Source organism: Condylura cristata, unplaced genomic scaffold (genome assembly GCF_000260355.1).
Source record: "Condylura cristata isolate star-nosed mole 26May11 unplaced genomic scaffold, ConCri1.0 scaffold00001, whole genome shotgun sequence".
NCBI lineage: Eukaryota > Metazoa > Chordata > Mammalia > Eulipotyphla > Talpidae > Condylura > Condylura cristata.
In genome coordinates, this window is record NW_004567102.1 from 81,594,271 (window position 1) to 81,612,996 (window position 18,726).

Below are 18,726 nucleotides of genomic sequence, written 5' to 3' on the forward strand. Positions count from 1 at the left end.
AGTACAGCTTGAAGTTTGGGATTGTAATGCCTCCATTTTGATTTTTCTTAGACATGAGGGTTTTGGCTATTCGAGGTTTTTTGTTGTTCCATATGAATCTCATCAACATTTTTTCTATTTCTTTGAAGAATGTCATTGAGATTTTTATGGGGATCGATGCCATCATTTTTTATCTAGACAAAATATTGTTATTTTCAAATGAGGAAAAGTGACAAAGTTACGTGTTAAGTCACTTAGTCTCAAGACCTTTACATGGTGCCATCCAAGTTTTAAATTTGCTTTGCTCGATTATCTATTATTGGCAATAGCCTGTGTGAAGCTTGAACCACTATTGGACACCTATCACAACTGATTTAATAATTTCTGAAGGCATTTTTAATTATTTCAAGGGATATCACAAAACTAATCTCATGTAATTCTACTGAATTGAATTCAATTTAAAGAAATTAAAAAAAAAAACTTGTTGGCTGCCTTTTATACATTAGGTATTGCTTGTAAGAATTACACATCCACTAGAGTGGAATTATTTTAGAGCCAACAGTTACAGTAGGTGGTAAAGGGGGTTTGAGATGTGGCATAAAGTAGAGATGTGGAGAAGTTGAGTCTGAATGCAATTAGCCTTTCTTCAGGTTCAGAGGAGCAGATAAGCTTCTCGGGAGGAAGTTACACAAGCAAAGGCATGGCTGGCTGTGAAGGGCATATCTCTGGTTGCTGGAGAATAATGTACATTGGTGAGTTCTCCAGAAATGGAGAGTGAGTGAAAATGCTCAGACATAGTTCGCTCAGGCCCAACCCAAGGGCACAGAAGAACCTCCAGATTCATTCTCTGTGGAATAGTAGTCAGTAGAGCTGGAGCAAAACTGGAAATGGTGGGTGCGGGAGCAGCAGGAGGTGAGTCTGGAGAAGGAGGTCCAGTTGTTCTTTAGAGCACTTTGCAAACCCAATAGTTCTAGAATCGCTTTCCCAAAGGACACACATACTAACCCAGTCTTCTCTCGCTCTGAATCATAGCACATGCAACTTTATATGTATCACAGGTGGCTTCTGACCTCTCGGTGACTCAATCTGCACATGTCATTGCTGCCTCACAGAGTAACTGTGTCTTTTTAAGAGTAAGCAAGACTTCTTTGTATCAACAGCAAAAATGTAGGCTGTTCCTTGAGTTTTTATCCTTTAGGTTGGATTTAATTTTCATTTTCACATCTAAGAGAGTCCTAAGTACCTACCCAAAGGTACACTCCCCCTCAACATTTCTCCCCCTTACCCAAAGGTGTTAACATTTCTTATCACTGATGGATACTTAAAAATTTGGCACGTAACACTATGAGAAGCCGTGTGCAGGATCCTGCAAACACTAACAATGGATCTACCATGTGATCCAGCGATTCCATGCCTGGGGATCTACCCAAAGGACACCAAAGCATTAATTTGAAGGGAAATCTGCACTTCTGTGTTTACTGCAGCACTGTGTACAGTAGCTAAGATTCAGAAGCAAAAGGTACCCCCAAAAGATGAGTGGATCCCGAAGATGGGGTCTCTATACACCATGGGATGTTACTCCGCGATCCAAAAAAGATAAATCTGATGCCATTTGCAGCATGGATGGGGCACTCTCCCTCCCTTCCTCTGAGGGGGAGTGTCTGACACCGGGGAGGGAAGAGCATCAAACGTACAAAAAGGAATGATGTAAGAAAATAAAAAATAAATGATGAAATTTGGCATATGCTTGCTGAAGTCATTCTGTGCATATCCAAATTGTTTCCTATCCCAGACCGATCATTTGCTTTGGGACTCTTTCCATGTGCACTAATCCGGGCGGTACCCCAGAAGATGAATTACATTTGCTTTTCCTTGACTCTCGTGACATTTTCTTGGGTTCAGGTGCCCACTTCATCTTGGTGGTGGAGCTCAGTGATATGTCACATGCACAGCTGCACCTACCCCTTCTGCCTTCCGGCTCAAGTCTTCCTTCCCTCCAGTCTGATGTTTGTCTTACTGTTTTCCCATGCCTGTATTGGAGAAGGGACATATTTGTGGGAGAGCTATTTTGGAGGTTAAGAGTGTAACAGCCACCACCGACAGCTCCCTCGGATGGAATGAGTGTGTCATCTCTAATGGGTCTAACGAGGGAAGGAGCTGACTTCGAGGCTGTGGTCTGCTCCTCCTCACTCGTTATGCTCATTACTCTGCTTTGGAAAGAGGCTTGAAAAATGGGCGGTGCCCTCACAAGACCCACCAGAAACATCCTCACAGGTTACAGATGTTCCTGATGGTTGGAGGCCTGGGGCAGCTTCGTGGCCGCCCAGCCATAGAGCCGGCACAGGAGCGGAACAGCCTGAGACTCCCCACTGCAGAGAAGAAACTGAGACCCAGCGAGGTTTAGAGACCTGCTTCTGTCATGTAGCTGTGTGTCTTGAGCCCAGCTGTTCTAGCTCAGTCTAGAACTTCTAGCTCAGTTTAGAAATTTCCCTCCGGAATGCCCTGATGTTTACTGCATGTCTTATTTCATCCTGAAGTTGATCACATTTGCACTGATGTTTTCCCTACTGACATGCAGATTCCTAAATCATTTTGGTAAATAAAAATTTCCATTTGCAATTCTGCACAAGTTAGTGTGGACATTTTTTTTTTTTAAATGTGATGACCTATTGACCTCCTCTCTCCGAGAGGATGACTGGCTGAAAGATTAATGGCTCATACTCAAATGCAGAGCAGAGGCCAGCATTAGAGCAGGATTGTTTTTGGTAGTTGAGCTCCGTGCTTTGTCCCCAAGGCCTGAGTCTTCCGTCTGGAGTTGTGTGTTCTCTCCCGCCAGGGCTGGCCATTTTTCCTGTCCCTTCCTCCTCGGCGACTCTTTTTCCTCTTTCTCTGTGTATCTGTCCTTTGTCCTACTCCACTCCCTGACCGGGAGTAAATTGATGCTTTCTCAATGCTATTGAACGAATTTCTCAATATTTCTGTCTACTAGTAATTTATCCTAATGCAGTCTTTTTTTTTTTTTTTTGTGGAAATGAGATTGGAAATAAGAGTTGGCTTTAAGAAAATCTGGTGTCAAGCCACAGCTGTCTCTGGTAGGCCCTTCTGGGTCGCCCATAAGCCTTACTAACTTGCACCCCACTTTGGCCTCCCTGTTCACACTCTTCATTAGCATTTGCAGCAGGTTGGTGTGAACAGAGAAACGAGAGGTGAGGAAACTCAAATCAGGTCATTCAGTGACACATTAGTAACTGAGAAAAGATGAAAAGAGATTGACTAAATGGGGGTTGTAGGAAACTATTCTTATTTCTCATTAGTGTGGAAAATCAACACTCACTTGTGTTTTGGGTGAAGATACTTTCCTTAAGTGAGTGGGAAAACCTCTTGACATTTTACAGAGAGCCCTACATTTTGAATAGTAAAAGCTAATGTTCTTTGTGCATAAAAAATGTCTGAACTCTTGAATATGCACATTAAAGGTGCATCATTTTCTTTTGCTTTTAATTGCATTATTTCTTCACCAAGGTGACCTTGGTTTTCCACTGTGTGTGAGTCAGTGGGAGATTCCAGGTCTCTTCAGATGGACGTTATCACACCCACTGCCAAGGCCCCCATAGACCTCTGCCAGTCTGCTGGCTTCCTTGCCCTCCACCCTTCCTGCCAATCTCCCCACTCTGATGGGCTCAATTCTGCAGCCAGATTTGTAGAATTTGTTTTGTTTTGGTTTTGCCTGTTACTTTGTTTTGTTTCTCTATATTTCACATATGAGTGAAACCATATGGTATTTGTCTTTCTCCTTCTGACTTATTTCACTTAGCATAATCCGCACCAGTTTCATCCATGTTGTTGAAAAAATGGTAAGAGTTCATTTTTCTAAATGACCCATCTTTCTTTTTTTTCTTCAGTTTAAAGAGATATTTTGGTAATTATATCTTAGGAAATACTCAAACTTTCATCAGCTTGTTCTCCTGTCCAACCATTGGGCTGTGGGGGCTTTGTTTTTGTGGGATTCAACATGATTTTCAAACTTTGCTATGGACATTGAACCAGTATTTTACCTCTGAAAAGGACGATCAGCTTTGTCATAGATCTTTGTAGACCATTGCTAACGTGACAACTATTTATGTGTTCAGGAATGAACTCTGGTAATGACTCTGTTTCCGGATATGACATACATTGCTGGCCTGGGTTGTCCTTGGGTGGTGTTCCTAGGGATCTAAATAGGAGCCAGACTGCCCGGGGCCCCGGACTCCACTGTTAACCGAATGCATGACGTAGGTGAATTCCTCATTTCTCTGTACCTTGGTTACCTTGTTTCTTAATGAACTGTGGTGCTGTGCAGGGTAGTTTCAGAGGTTAATTGAATTAGTTACACACAAAGCACTCAAAATGGTATTTACCACGATGATTAGTGTGAAAATTTTCTCTCCTTCCCCTCAGCCTATTTTATCTTTTGAGATGAAGGGTCACCCAGGTTTCCGGGAGTCCAGGGTATGGTCTGGGAAGGAGTTGTAATAGCCTCTATAACTGTCTCCAGATCATTTCATGGAGTTTCACTGAATTGCTTCTATCAGGGGTGATTTTCTAGAAGTTTTTCCAGAAAGGTTTTTGTATCTTCTGAGGAAAACACTATCTCTGTCTCTGTTGATTAACTAGAAGACACAATTAGTATAAATAAAGATTATACTTCTTCAATGGATTGACATTTTTAGATAAGCAGTGCTAAAGACCTAGCTTCTTTAATTTCTAAAAGAGTTGACAGAACCTATTTTTATCATACAGGAAAAATTTTTTAACTTTCCCACGAGTATAACTACTATGTGGTTGAGGAGTTTTCCTAAACCTGGCCCAGGAGTCACTTAATTTGTACTTTTCTAAAAAATGAGATTAGGAATTTTCCTTCTTTACATGCTATCATTTTAGGTAAACTTGTTTATCATTAAAAAATATTTATTTATTTATTTATTTATGCATGCAAAACTGGGGTAAGGCCAGAGGTGCAGGGGGTGAGAGGGTGCACCAGAGACAGAGTGGGGAGCAGAACAGGCAGATCGATGAAGTACACTGCTGAGGGGAGCAGCGGGCGGGTCAGGAGAGGTCTGCTGGGCCATGTGAGTCACCTAGAGCAGGAATCAAACTCATGCTGAAGTGGCTTTAGCTCTTAGTGCTGTGCTTTAATCCACTGCACCGCTGGGGAGGACCTGTTTATCATTTTTAAGAATATTTATTTAGTCCACTGGAAGATAAATAGTGGTTACATTAAAATCCAGATACAAAAATGCATAAATTGTAGAAATACCCACAGGTGAGTTCCAATTATCGGATGAGCCACCTCTTGCTTATGTTCATTTATATGACAGTTAAAGCAGAGAGGAGATAGCACATCAGACTGATTTGGGGTTGGTCTATGTGGACATCCATAGCTGGATTCCCATTATGTTAATACAGCACTCTGTTTGGTAACAGATTCAGTTGTGTCTCTGACATAGTTTTTCTTTGATTAATTTATCCACTAAGGTTTATTTCTACAAAAAGTATCAATCAAGGAGTTTTCAGTATTAAGCAATAATTAGATTATAGTATTTATACTCTCAAAACACTTAAAGCCTAGTTGGGAAGACAAAATAGTCAGCGTGGAACATATAGTGCCACAGTTGGCCATGAAAAGCTTACCATTTGTCAGCACTCTGCCAGAGACCGGGAAGCTCAGTTGACTTAATAGTGCCTCTTTCCTGGGTACTGACAGAGAACACATCTGATGACTTTGAGCATTCCAGAATAATTGCATGTGTGGTATTTGAGGAGTTCATGCAGATCCTGCTGGAAAGTTAGTAGCTGCTGCCTGAGAAGGGGTATTTCACACAGGAGATTTCTGCCTTTGAGCCAAGCCAGGAATCAGAGTAAGTGAAAGCATAGAGCTGTACTAATTGTGGTCAGCACATAAAATCAGCCATCACAGGCAGGGTGAGTGCAGAGACCAGGGTGAGTTCATGGTGGTGGATGTGTGGCCTGCATGTATCCTCCAGGCCCAGGGTCTTAGCCTGTTCTTTTGTGGAGACCATTCATGGACTTCAGGAGGTCCAGGAGTACGGACAGTTTTAAGCAAAATCCCCATATCCCCATATCTGTAAATAAGGGTATTTTCCTTGGGTTTCTAGAGGAGCTCCAGAGCATTGTGATGGATGTGAGGCAACAGAAGGGATTCACCACTGGCTTTGTTTTGTGTGGTGGAATCACCATTCCTGCCTTTGCCTAGAGGACAGGTTTGCAATGCAGGAATGTGTGGGACGGAGTCAGAAGGTTTTCAAGAAGACTTCCCAGGTGAGAACATTGATTCAGAGAGCCAATATTAACCCCTTACCTGTGTGTTAGACAGAGTGTGGGCCAGGAGGCCAATATGGGTAACCAAGCCACAGCCTTTGCCATGGCAGGGGTTGGGCTATGTGGGCTAGGGTGATAACCAAACAGCACCATAGAATACTGGCCTGTTGCATCTGTGCCTTATTTATGCACAGTCTCTCTGCTAGTCTCTCTTCAAGGTGCTGAGGACATGAAGATTACATCTTGGGGGCAAGACATGCCATAAAATAACTTAAAATCTGGTTTGATATTGGGTAGTGGTGTTACAGGGCCTCAATCCCAGTGGTGGGTCCCTTATCCTCTAGGGAAAGGATTCGCCAGAGAGTACAGGTGTAAATGAACCAGTGCAGCTTTATTAGAGAGACTCATGCATGAGGGGGCCAGTTTGGGGAAGATGAAGGAAGTTAGGAGGATACTTAAAGGGTAGGCCCACGAGGCAGGGAGCAGAGCTGCGTCATAGACTGTTCTGGGTTGGGGTACACCTGGTCATGAGAGATGGTGACAGTCCAGCTGCACGTGTGGGTTCTGCAACTTCTCCCTCCAGGTGATTGTGAGATAACCATTAGCCCAGATCTAGCTTTTCATCTGTTGTGGTGCCTCGTGGTCAGTCTAGTGCCGAATTACTTGGACAGGGATCTAACCAGTATCAAACCAGATTTTAGGCCTCGCTAGTCCAGGATTTAGTCACCTATTCAAATAGGACTGGGACAACTCATTCTGGCTCACAATGTCTTTTACCTTGAGTGTCTCAGAGGTAAATGCTATAAGGAGAAAAAACAACCCAGTGTGCGGAGGCAGACCTGACCAGGGAGACTGTTGTCGCAAGGTCGGGAAAAGCTCTCTGGGAAGGGAGGGGGGGAGGTGTCCCGCCTGGCATGGGACAAGGCATCAGGCCAAGGACTTGGAGTGCAGACCCGCTTAGCTTTGTGAGGCAGCAGTCGCCTCGACATTTGGAACTCGTGAGTGAGGGAGGAGCTTCAAGAGTGGAGCTTGGAAGGAAGGCGACAGACAAACCATGCTTGGCCTTTGAATTTTGTTCTCAACATGTCGGAAAGCCACAGGGGAGTTTGAGTTTGGGAATATGCCTGGTGTGTGTGTGTGTGTGTGTGTGTGTGTCTGTGTGTGTGTGTGTGTGCGCGCGCGTGCGTGCGCGAGGATTTAACACTTGGCAAGCAGTGAAGTCAATTCTGACGTTACCTGTTTGGACGTCAGTGTCTGACCTGTAGACTAAAAGCTCAGTTCTAACAAGGCTTCCTCCGCTGCAAATGTCAATCTCATGACAGGTGTCATGTGTGGTTCTGAGTCGATGGCTGTAAAGTACGGATTCCTGCCAGTGGAAGCTTACTGGAGGAAATTTGGGAAGGAGGCATCACAAGACCGGAAATTGGAGGTGGGGGTAGAGATGAATAACATCATAAAACTAGCCATACAACCGAGAGCCTATCCGGGCTACCCCTGGAAGAGGGACACGGAACATGCCTGCTACAGAAACGCTCATAGCCGGGGCCTGAGGTGGGACATGGAGGTTGAGGCCATTGTAGAGAATCCCTGGCCCTTACAAATCTACCTAGTCACATGCTAGAAGTTTTGCCAATAGACAGCAATTCCAAAAGGGAGTGAGCCCCTCCTGTAGGTGGAAGATTATCTCAGATAATCCCCCACGGCCTCCCCCCACCCCCACGACCTCTCTTCCTGCCTGCTTGTGTCTGTGCAAGTGTCTTTGTTCGTTTCCTTTTGTTCATGTAATTAATCTGCCCTTTTGGATATAATCAAAAGTCTTTGTCTCTTGAGGAAACGTGCCATGTGCCACTGAAAAGGAAACTTCGGTGAACCTTCTCTCAGATCACTCCCTAAATGTTACAGCTCCAAACCGACATTACCATTGTTCCAGGACAGTGAGGGGGGCACCCCAGAACCCCCAAACCTGCCCACTCTAAATACGTTCTGCCATCTGCCGTTTCAAGACAAAACATATAAGACCTTTCATGGAAAGGAACTTTAATGAAATTGGTGTGCCATACAGAAAAGACAAAGAACATAGTTTCTACATCAAATACCTGAAGTTTACCCATCTCCTCATGGGTAAAAGTCCACCCAAAAGGGATGGGCTCCAAAGCAAAACCCGAAAGCCCTCCATAAGTCTAAATCACCTTCCAGCGGGGACTCATGGAAAATGGTCATAAATGGCCAGACAAGTCTGGGAGGAAAAGAGCAAAATCAAAATCAAGATAAAAGCTGCCATAGTGAACCTCCCCACGGTCTCACCCACATCTGTTTCAACCAGTCCAGGGCCAAGAAACAAGAGCCGCTTCTTCATATGTCTCTGTGCTCACATGTCTCCTCCAGGTCCCCTTCTGGCTCCATCCTGCTTCTTTCCTCTCCAGTCTCCTCTCCAGATTCTTCTCTGCTCAGCTCCACCCTCCTTTGGGTGGGGCAGAGAACTTGGAAGTTCCCCTTTTCCTGGGGACCCCCCTGTTATAGTAGCACTTAGGAAATTCCAAGGGCTTAGGAACTCAGCAAGAAGCCTGAATGAAGACCAAATACATACATTTCTTCTTATAAATCATAACTTCTTATAAATCACAGGGAGTGAAGAGACCCCTACAACTGTCTGGCTTGACCAGGAGTCTGCGAAGCTTCCTGGAGGCAGTTAAGTTTAAGTTGGGAACTGGAGGGTGAATAGGAGCTGTTCCAGAGCCAGCAGGAAGGGTGTTCCAGGCAGAGGGGAGCAGCATGCCTGAAAGCTAAGGGAACTCTAGGAATGCATGCGTAGGAACAGGCTTTGGGGGGAATCCCAAGTTTAGTTTTGCAGGCACCAGGTTTGAGGCCTTTCTTTTGGTCATCGAACAAGAGTTACAGAGTGAGTAATTAACTAGGTTCAGCCTAGGAGAGGGCGTCTGGACTGGTGGAGTATCCCTGAGAGGACTGAGCAAGGGCTGAAGGCCTTATTGTTCTCTGAGGAACAAGGGCATTGAAGCACCTGGGGGAGGGAGAAAATGCTGCCAAGGAAATTGAGAGAAGCTGCAGCCTGATGTGAGTGAGCTCAAGTGTCAAGGGGCATGGTGAAGACCTAAGAATTCAAGAATTCCAAGTCAAGCAAGTGTGGGGTGAAATCTCAAGGATTAGCTTTAAGGATGACGGGGTGCTGGAACTGGGTTTTTGATGAGAGAAGAAATGCGGGAACAATTCCTCAGGTTCGACAACTTTGCTCAGGCAGCTACTACAAAACCAGCACTGGCTGGAGAAGGGAATTCAAGAAGAATGTGGGTATAGTTCTGAATGTTGATGATTTTTAAAATTTGATTGGTTCTGGTTTATAACCAGAACGCTCCCCCTGAAATTATAGGCAGAAGCTTGAGAGTGTATTTATGTGTGCTTGTAGAAAAGGTAGTTTCAGAATTTTATTATATGCTCAAACAGATCTGTGAAGAAAACTGTAATGACCCTTGATTGCAGGCAATGAAAAATTATTGAAAGATCAATGTGTATTTTATGACAATTTTTTTTCAGGGGCTGGGCAGGATGAGTTTAGGGATGATGGGAAGCAGGAAACTAATCCTAGTAGTCCAGACATGGCGTATTGAGCTCTCAGGCAAGAATGATACAAACAAGAAATGCAAAGAAGAACAGACATGATGTTTGGAAGAAATAATTGACTAAATTGATGATGGGCTAGATGGAGGAGGTACATTTAACATATCTATAAACAACTAGAGTGTATGTGCCAGTTAAAGTTAGAGAGCTATTAAGACATGGTCTCTGCCTCCTTGGGATTTTCTGCTTATTAGGAGGACTATATACTCATCACTGACCAGTCGAATATAGGACAGGAAGTCACAGTAGGTACCAGACAGGAAAAGTAGGGAATCTTGACTGCATAGCTCATTGGGGAAATGATTTGTCACAAGGGTCTCATGAAACTGGCCTCTTAGCACTTAACATTTCTAGGGTGTGGTTCTCTTGAGTTAGTTTTGCAAAAAATATTTCCTCTACAAGTACAGGCTTTAAAACCTTTTCATATGCTTGGCTAATCAGGGGAATAATACTTTTGGATGGCTGGTACCATGATTTATGCTTGGAAAAACTACAGTATTTGATTATGTTGAGTTTCAAACTTTTCCTTTGATTAATGAAAATCTTCCTGGCAAATATTCATTGTTATGTTTTGTTTGTACTTGGTCCAAGATGTCTACTCTGGATCAAATATGAATGACTTCAGACAGCAATGTTAATCATATTAAATATGTATTATGAGTAGGCATCCATTTGGAAATATTTAGTAGTCAACAAATGTAATGAAAATGTAACTAAGTCTAGTTGGTTGGTTTTCTCGTTTCCATTGGGGGTTGTCTTTTGTTACCTGATCGCTCATGATTTTGTTATCTCCTTCTCTATTATTAACCTACCCCATAGCTGCTTGTATGCCTCAGAGTTGTGAACTATTGAGTCACTGATGAAAATATTCCTCCATTTCTTGCTTAAGCTTCTGCCCTACTTCTTTCCAGAAAATCTTTAGTTATTCGTTAAACTGAAAAACATCTAATCTCTTAACATGTTGCTTGTAAACCAGTCACCTTCTTATCTGAGTCTTAATAAGACAATGCTTTGGATGAAGAATCATAAAGATTGGGTGACAAATTCATGAGAAAGGGATAAGGATTTACAGAGGGAGATTTTTTTTTTTTTCTTACTGACTTGGCTGAAGAGTGAGTTAGATATTCCTTTAGAAGAAAGGGAGTAAAGCTTGGTTTGGAAACCTCTGAAACTCAGAGGTTTCAGAGTGGGAAGGCAGAATAGAAGACATTCTGAATATGAATGTGAGAGAGGTGAAATTTGTTCTTAGGCAAATCAGAACCCCTGGGGCTGAGGAATAGGAAGAAAGATTGCCCTGATGGAGTATAAAAAATACTTACTACCAAAGAGGTGTGAGGCTAAAATGTACTAGGTCCAGGACAGGTAGAGTTGAGCAAAAGGAAGAGATGAGTATGAGACCTGATGGGGGCTTCTCCCTTAGGGGGCTTCTCCCTGAGGTAGCTGTAGGTTGGTGCCTCATACACCTTTGGGAGTCCAGACATGTCTGACTTCAGGCCTTCTGAAATCTGACTTCATGGATTTCAGACCTTCTGAGGTCTGATTTCATACCTTCTCCTGTTCCCCACCACTACGTCTCACTAGGTTAGGTTCAGTTCATCCATGTTTGGAAGATACAGCTTTTTCTCTCCAGAAACAGTCGTACCAAATTAGCCCAGCCTAGTGGGTTCTCAAGACTGCCTGACCACATTTCAGCCTCCCACAAGGCTCTGTAGCTCCTGCAGACATCTCGCCTGCCTATTAACTTGATTTGGATTGTTTTGTTTTTATGACATTCTGCTTTGGGTGTCTTCATAGAATATGGCTGGGCAATAATGATAAATGACAATGCAGTGGGACATAATGGGTTTGGCAGTTGGCTAAAAAGTTACTTTATGGAGAGTAATATGGCTTGTGTAATTTCTCCTTCTTTTGGACTGCCTTCTGGTGTTATACCTATGTCTTCATTGAAATTCCAGTATTCCAGGGCATTAGAAGTAAAATTTAGATGAGGGCATTTTACTGACAGGATATGTCTCTGAAAGATCTTGAATCTTGGATTTTGCGATTACATCTTTTACCAATAGTTCAAAACCCAACATTGCCACATCCTATTTATATTTTTTGTGTGAAACTTATCAATTTATTGGTTCAGTCATTCATTTATTTCATATACTAACTAAGATCCCATTCTGAACGAGGTACTATTCTGTAAAGATAGTTCTGTAAAGGGCTCAAAGATGATTATGACATGGGGTCTTAGCAGAAAGCAATGCAGTGGTAATGACCATACAACACAAGAAGTAGTAGAAGCAGAAGAGGAGAAAACAATTCCTGCTCTAGAGTTCATAGAAGGATATACTGTTTTCACTGTGTGGGAATTAGAGGTGACTGATAGGAGTGGAACTCATGAAAAAGTGACCTTAAGATGTAATACCCACACCCAGAAAGATAGCTACCATTACAAATATACCTAGAGAGGGCCTCCCTGGTGGTGCAGCGGGTTAAAGCACAGCACTGAGAATCTAAAGCCGCTTCCTCATGAGTTCGATCCCCGCCTGCCCTGGAGGTGACCACATGGCGCGGCAGACCTCTCCTGACCCGCCCGCTACTCCCCTCAGCAGTGTACTTCATCGATCTGCCTGTTCTGCTCCCCACTCTGTCTCTGGTGAAGCCTCTCACCGCCCCTGAGCCTCTGGCCTGTACCCCAGTTCTGTATGCACAAATAAATAAATCTTAAAAAAACAAAAACCAAATATACCTAGAGAATAGCTGGTGTTGACAAAGGCATGGGGGAATTGGAGCCATTGTGAATTATGTGTGGGAATGTAAAATTCAACGGTTTTAGGAAACAGCCTGGCAGTTACTGAAAACATTGAAAGAAGAATTACTATAGGCTCTAACAGTCCCGCTTCTGAGTAAAAGAAGTAAAACCAGAGTCTGACAGAAATATTTGCCACCCCATGTTGTTAGTAGCAGTTATTCCCAGTGAGTGAGGATGGAGGCTGCACATGCATTCATCAGAGGATGAAAGGAAACACAGAATGTGCTGTATACAAACAGTGGAATATTACTTAGCCATAATTAGGAAGGAAGTTGTCACATACTATAACATGGAAGCATCTTGAGAACATCATACTAGGTGGAACACACCTGTCACAGAGAAGCAAATACTTTGTGATTTCACTGCTGTGATATATTTGGAGTAACCAAATGAGGTAGGCTGAGCAGGCAACAGAGACCAGAAGTTGTTTGTTAGGAATAGAATTTTCGTTTTGTGAAGTGGGAAAAGGTTCTGCAGATTGGCTCTACACGAATGGGAATGTACTAAAAATTACTCAGTATACCCTTAAAATGGCTAAGATAATAAATTTTAGTTTATTTTAACATAGTTTAAAAATTATTATATAAACTAGGTGGCAGATACTTGACACTTTGCAGCATTTGCTCATGCGTATCCTGTTCATTCATTTATTCAACCAGCATGCATTGAAGGGGCTGGGCATTGAGCTAGACACTGAGAAAGTCATTCTTTTTTTTTAAAAGATTTATTTATTTGTGCATACAGAACTGGAGTACAGGCCAGAGATGCAGAGGGTGAGAGGATTCACCAGAGACAGAGTGAGGGAGCAGAACAGGCAGATCGACGAAGTACACTGCTGAGGGAGCAGCGGGCGGGTCAGGAGAGGTCTGCCGCGCCATGTGGGTCACCTCCGGGGCAGGCGGGAATCGAACTCATGCGGAAATGGCTTTAGTTTCTCAGTGCTGTGCTTTAACCTGCTGGCCACCAGCAGGTTAAACTTAATAAAGTTTATAGGACACTGTATCTGTCCACTTCTTGCATGCTCAATAATCTCCTTCCTGCTCAAAGTCACTGAACTTCTATAGTTAATATTTCCAGCTGCCTCTTACTGGCTTGAGCCACGCATACGACGTTAGTAAACAGCCAGCAAAGACATTTGAGCTGCAGGGAAGGTGGGGAACTAGATAGTGTGGTGATGAAGTGGAGTGAGGTGGTTAGCAGAGTATGAACTAGAATAAAAACTGCGAACTAGTATTTCTCTAAGGATATTAAAAAATAGAGATCCTGTTTGGGCTGTCAACATGGAGTGAAGCTGTTTAAAATGGAGGACTTGACCACATCAGGCATGCACACCCCAGATAATGATGTTTCGTGAATGATACGGCAAGTGTACTTTGAGAACTGCTGTGAGAGCAAAGGGCCAGGCAGGGCCCGGAAGGGCCATAATATATGAGCTAAAAGGAAAGGTAGGAGTGGGGAATGGAAGCAGGAAGCAGAAACCTCCTTGACCAAGAGACAGACAATCGATCTTTTCTTCAGATCACTTTCTCTCTTCCTAGGCCTTTTTCCCTCTTGGGAATTCCCTCACAGGAATCTTCACTCCGTCTATCCTTCCTTGCTGCCCATGTCCTGGAATCTTCTATTCTTTTACTTCAATTTAGTATTGAGTGCCAATTCTTGATATCTACTGAGCACTGTGCAATACCACGGCCATACACCCATTTTGTCCTCTACCGTTCTTAGTAGATTTCATACCCCTACACGTGATTTGTTTTTTAAAGATTTACTTATTTACTTATGCATAAAGAACTGGGGGTACAGGACAGAGGTGTGGGGTGAGAGAGTGGGGAGCAGAACAGGCAGATGTACTGAATTCCACTGCTGAGGGGAGCAGGGGGTGTCAGGAGAGGTCTGCTGGGCCATGTGGGTCACTTCCTGCTGGGGATTGAACTCGTGCTACTGTGGCTGTGGTAGCTTCGTAGTGCTTCGCTTCCACCTGTTGCACCACCACAGAGGCCCTCAGTGTGATTTTGTTGACACCTGTTTAGATGAGAGATGCAAGCCTGGTGTGATTTACTTGCCTCCCTCTGTTTTCTTCAAGCTGTCCTCACTCAGGCTGCCCCTCCTGTGTCTTTAACCCCAGCTACACTTGCCTTGACTGACTTCTTTCCCCCTTCTATACCCTCGTGCTCTACTGGTCCATTTCCTTGAGTTTTCATTATTCATCCTCAGGTCTCTTCCATTCTAAAAATCCATTTTTGTCTTTGTATTCTTTAGCAACCACATTCTCTGTCTCTTTATATTCTCTCCAAGTTTGCAAAGGAATGGCTTCCTGCCTCTTCTTGTCCTTCAGCCCATCCTTTTTCTACTTGCAGGAAGATGACATATGCCTGTGATGTATGAAGCTCTTTGGTGCCTGTTCTCTCTACAAGTCTGCCTCACTTGCTCAGACCTAGATTGGTTGGTCTGTTGACCAATCTCTCCTGCAGCTCTTTTTTGCCTTAAGACTTTGCACTTCCCCATTTCTTTGGTTCTCCCATGATTTTCTGACTACAAAATCTCTGTCTTCTTTCTGGGATACAGTTCCTCCGTGACATTTGTAGAGACTGATGTAATCCTCACTCTCTGCTGTGCTTCTCATTCCGCATGTTCTAAAGTGGAGTCTTGAGTAGCGCCCTCAAATAATAGTCACGTTATCAAGACCCAAATCCAATGTTACCTGGTAACAATGGCAGGACAATTTGCATCGTTATCTTTCTACACATGATCTACATTGTTTGTTGGTTCCTCTGAGTTTCAAATGTTCCAGCTGTTTTAGGCTTTGTCTCTGTTTCCTAAAGACCCACAGTGTGGTCCAGAATTGGAATGAGCTTTGGCCTCTAATGGTTCTGAGTTAATTGTGAATCCTGAAAAAAAGAAATGATTGAGTCTATTAGAAACCAGCTAATTTCATTTTGTCATTTTGTGGGTAATATATTCTGGTGTAGGAAGTCCGTGTTTTAAGTAGGTTTGCGATAAACAATTTCCCCTCAAGGTTAATATAATAGGCAAACACCTTTTGCTGCAACAGACGGCAAAAGGCAATGAAAGATTAGCTTACATTATGATTCATTCTCTCAAAATGTCAGAATAAAGTGGATCCGCTGCTGCCTCTCCCAAGCCTCTTATTCTTTAGAGGAGAGTGCATGCTTTGCTTTGCTAATGTTAATGGATTCACTGGTTTCTTTTCTTTCTCTTATTTTTTTTTCCAGGCCCAATTCAGATAATCGGCGCCAGGGTAGCAGAGAGAGATTGGCCAGCACGGGGGAGAAGGGAAGCTTGGCCATGGAGTCTGCTAAGGAGACGCGCTACTGTGCAGTTTGCAATGACTATGCCTCAGGCTACCATTACGGAGTCTGGTCCTGTGAGGGCTGTAAGGCCTTTTTCAAGAGAAGTATTCAAGGTAATAGTGTGTTGAAAACAATTTGTTATGTTATTGATCCCTACAGAGGGTGCAATGAAAGAACCTATGATCAGCCATGTGTACAAAATGTTGAAACCGGGTAGGTCTATCAGTGTTCTTTGGTAGAAGCAAGTAGAAGAGATGAGATCTCAGGAGAAGACCGGGGTAGCTGGTGTTTAAGACTCTCTTCCCCAAGAGTCTTGAGCTACAGGAGGGCAATTTCAACAGCTGGTCTCTGTAGCAACAGAAATATGTGTGTTCTGATTGGGCATGATAGGTGGCTATTTATGTGTTGCAGGCAACGAAGCATATATGTTGTCTTGTGATATGAATTGTCCATACCTAATTACTTCTGCATCTTGGCTTTGTCCAAATACATATTCTGTTCTGATCTCTGCTCAGATCAACTCCATTTTAACTGGTTCTTCTCTTGCTTGCTCCTCTTCCATCCGCTTGTCATGGATGACATGACCTTTTGCTAAAAATGAGAAGATTCACTGACTGGTGACTTGTGATAGGGAATGTATTCTCTGTACCAAACAACTATTAAATATCTGCCTGTAATATTTCATCTGCCTTCATCTTTTTCTGCTGCAGTATATGGTGTACCAGGAGCAGTTTCTCTGTTAGCCTGCTGGGTACATTTTATTCCTACTTCAGAAATGTTTACATTTTTGAATTATGTAGGATAACTTGAAGGAAGTGTCAATTATTTTTATTACCTAAACTACCTATGTTTAAGATCCTTTGTCTGAGAACAGAGTTCTGATAGCAGGGTAGGCTAACTGAATTAATTATTTTTGGCCTAAAAAGGGAAACTTTTTTTTCTCTATTCTTATTCCTTTACCTTTTCAGCTTAGGCAAATTTAGTCATTAAATACTAAAATATTTCTGACAGATGATGCTTGCTATGGAAATAGAGACTCCAGTAACAAATCAGACTCTATCAAATTAATAGAAATAGATTGAAAAAGTGCTTTCAGAGACTTACTGCTATAGCGCTTCATTGCTGAGACCTGGGATGGAAGTGAGGGGTCAATGTTTGTATCCTTTTCCTTCCAGTGGGATGAATGCTCTTTTCAAAAATGCGGTTTATATCTTCATAGAGTAGCATAAGGGCAATGTGGTTTATTGAAAAGCATTTTCTTTGACCATCATTACTTTTGACATCTTTTAGAAATCTACTAAGCTTTTTCATTGGAATTGAATGAAAGTTATGATATCCTCTGATAATAGACACATATTTGTGCATATATGTAATATATATATATGTATATAGAATTTAGATTATTTAATGTTAGTAGCTGACAATATCTTAATTTAGAAAAGTAATATTTGTGTTTTGCTTTAAGTTAATATAAGTCCATGAAGATCTTCCAGTAACCATCTTCCTTTGCAATTGTAAGATTATTTGATTTCATAATACTTAAAATACTATTATTTTCACCAAGCATTTAATTTGACATTAAAATATCATCTGGCAGAGGTAGGTGTAGAGGACAGGTACAACTACAAACTTGGACAAATCATTTATCCTAGACTGAGCAAAAATTGATTTATTGATTTATTGATCTAGAGCAATGCCTAGAAAAGTTTTTCTGTAAAGAACAGTTAGTAACTATTTTAGTTTCTGTGGGTCATACTGTCTGTTACAGCCACCCGGTTCTGGAATGGTGGACTGAAAGGAACCATAGAGAACATGTGAGTAAGTTGTGTGCCTATAGAGCTTTATTTTTATTTATTTATGCATATAAGAAGCAGGGTGTATACCAGAGGTGCAGAGACAGAGACAGAGTGAGAAGCAGAACACACAGATCCACTGAAATGCACTACTGAGGGAAGAAGTGGGCAAGACAGGTGAGGTCTGCTGTGCCATATGGGTCACCTCCCTGGCCGGGGATCGAACTCAGGACTCATGTCATAGAGGCTGGTTTCAGCCTGACAGTGTCGAGACTTCAGCCTTGCATTATCGAACCCACCTATAGAGCTTTTTATACAAAACAGGCAGCTGGCCTGTAGATCATCAGTTCCCAAACCTTACTTTCATGTGTGGAAAGAGCATGGTAGTTTGGTTTCTAAATAAAGTCTTGATTACTCATTTTTATGGAGATCTTAGTACCTGTGATAGATGTAATACACAAACCATAATCCCACAAAATTTAGAATTATTTGTGAAGGCAAAAATTGTTTGTTTTCATGATAGGATTAGAGAGAAAGTCAGTATAGATAAATTGCTACTTTGGGATAAAGCTAAGGAACATAATAGATGACTACAAGAAAAGTAATACTATCAGTTACAAATGTAAAATTACTGAGTTTGAAGGGAGAACTGACCTTTCTTCAAGGGACAATAGCAATATTCTCACAAGTTATTTTTGTCATGTTTGTTTAGCATTGAGGAATGTACTATATAACTTCTCATCAAACTTAGTATTGTTTCTAAGCATTTCTACATCAGAATAGAAAACAAAGAAAAGAGAAAATCACACTTAGAGAGAAAATCAGTGAAGGAAATATGAGCTTATAAAAACAAATATTATTGGTATACCATTATCTCAAATATTAAAAAATCTTG

General features: G+C 42.3%; 1 protein-coding gene across 3 annotated transcripts in view; it reads left to right on the forward strand.

Moving 5' to 3' along the window:
• ESR1 (estrogen receptor 1) overlaps positions 1-18,726 on the forward strand; it is a 245,118-nt gene that overhangs the window by 20,782 nt on the left and 205,610 nt on the right. For 2 of the 3 annotated variants that reach the window (XM_004673938.1, XM_004673937.2), the window contains one exon: positions 15,961-16,151. In XM_004673938.1, the coding sequence (XP_004673995.1) occupies positions 15,961-16,151 (191 nt within the window). Of the gene's footprint in view, positions 1-15,960; positions 16,158-18,726 lie in introns of all 3 variants that reach the window. The other variant, XM_004673936.2, reaches the window with a different exon arrangement.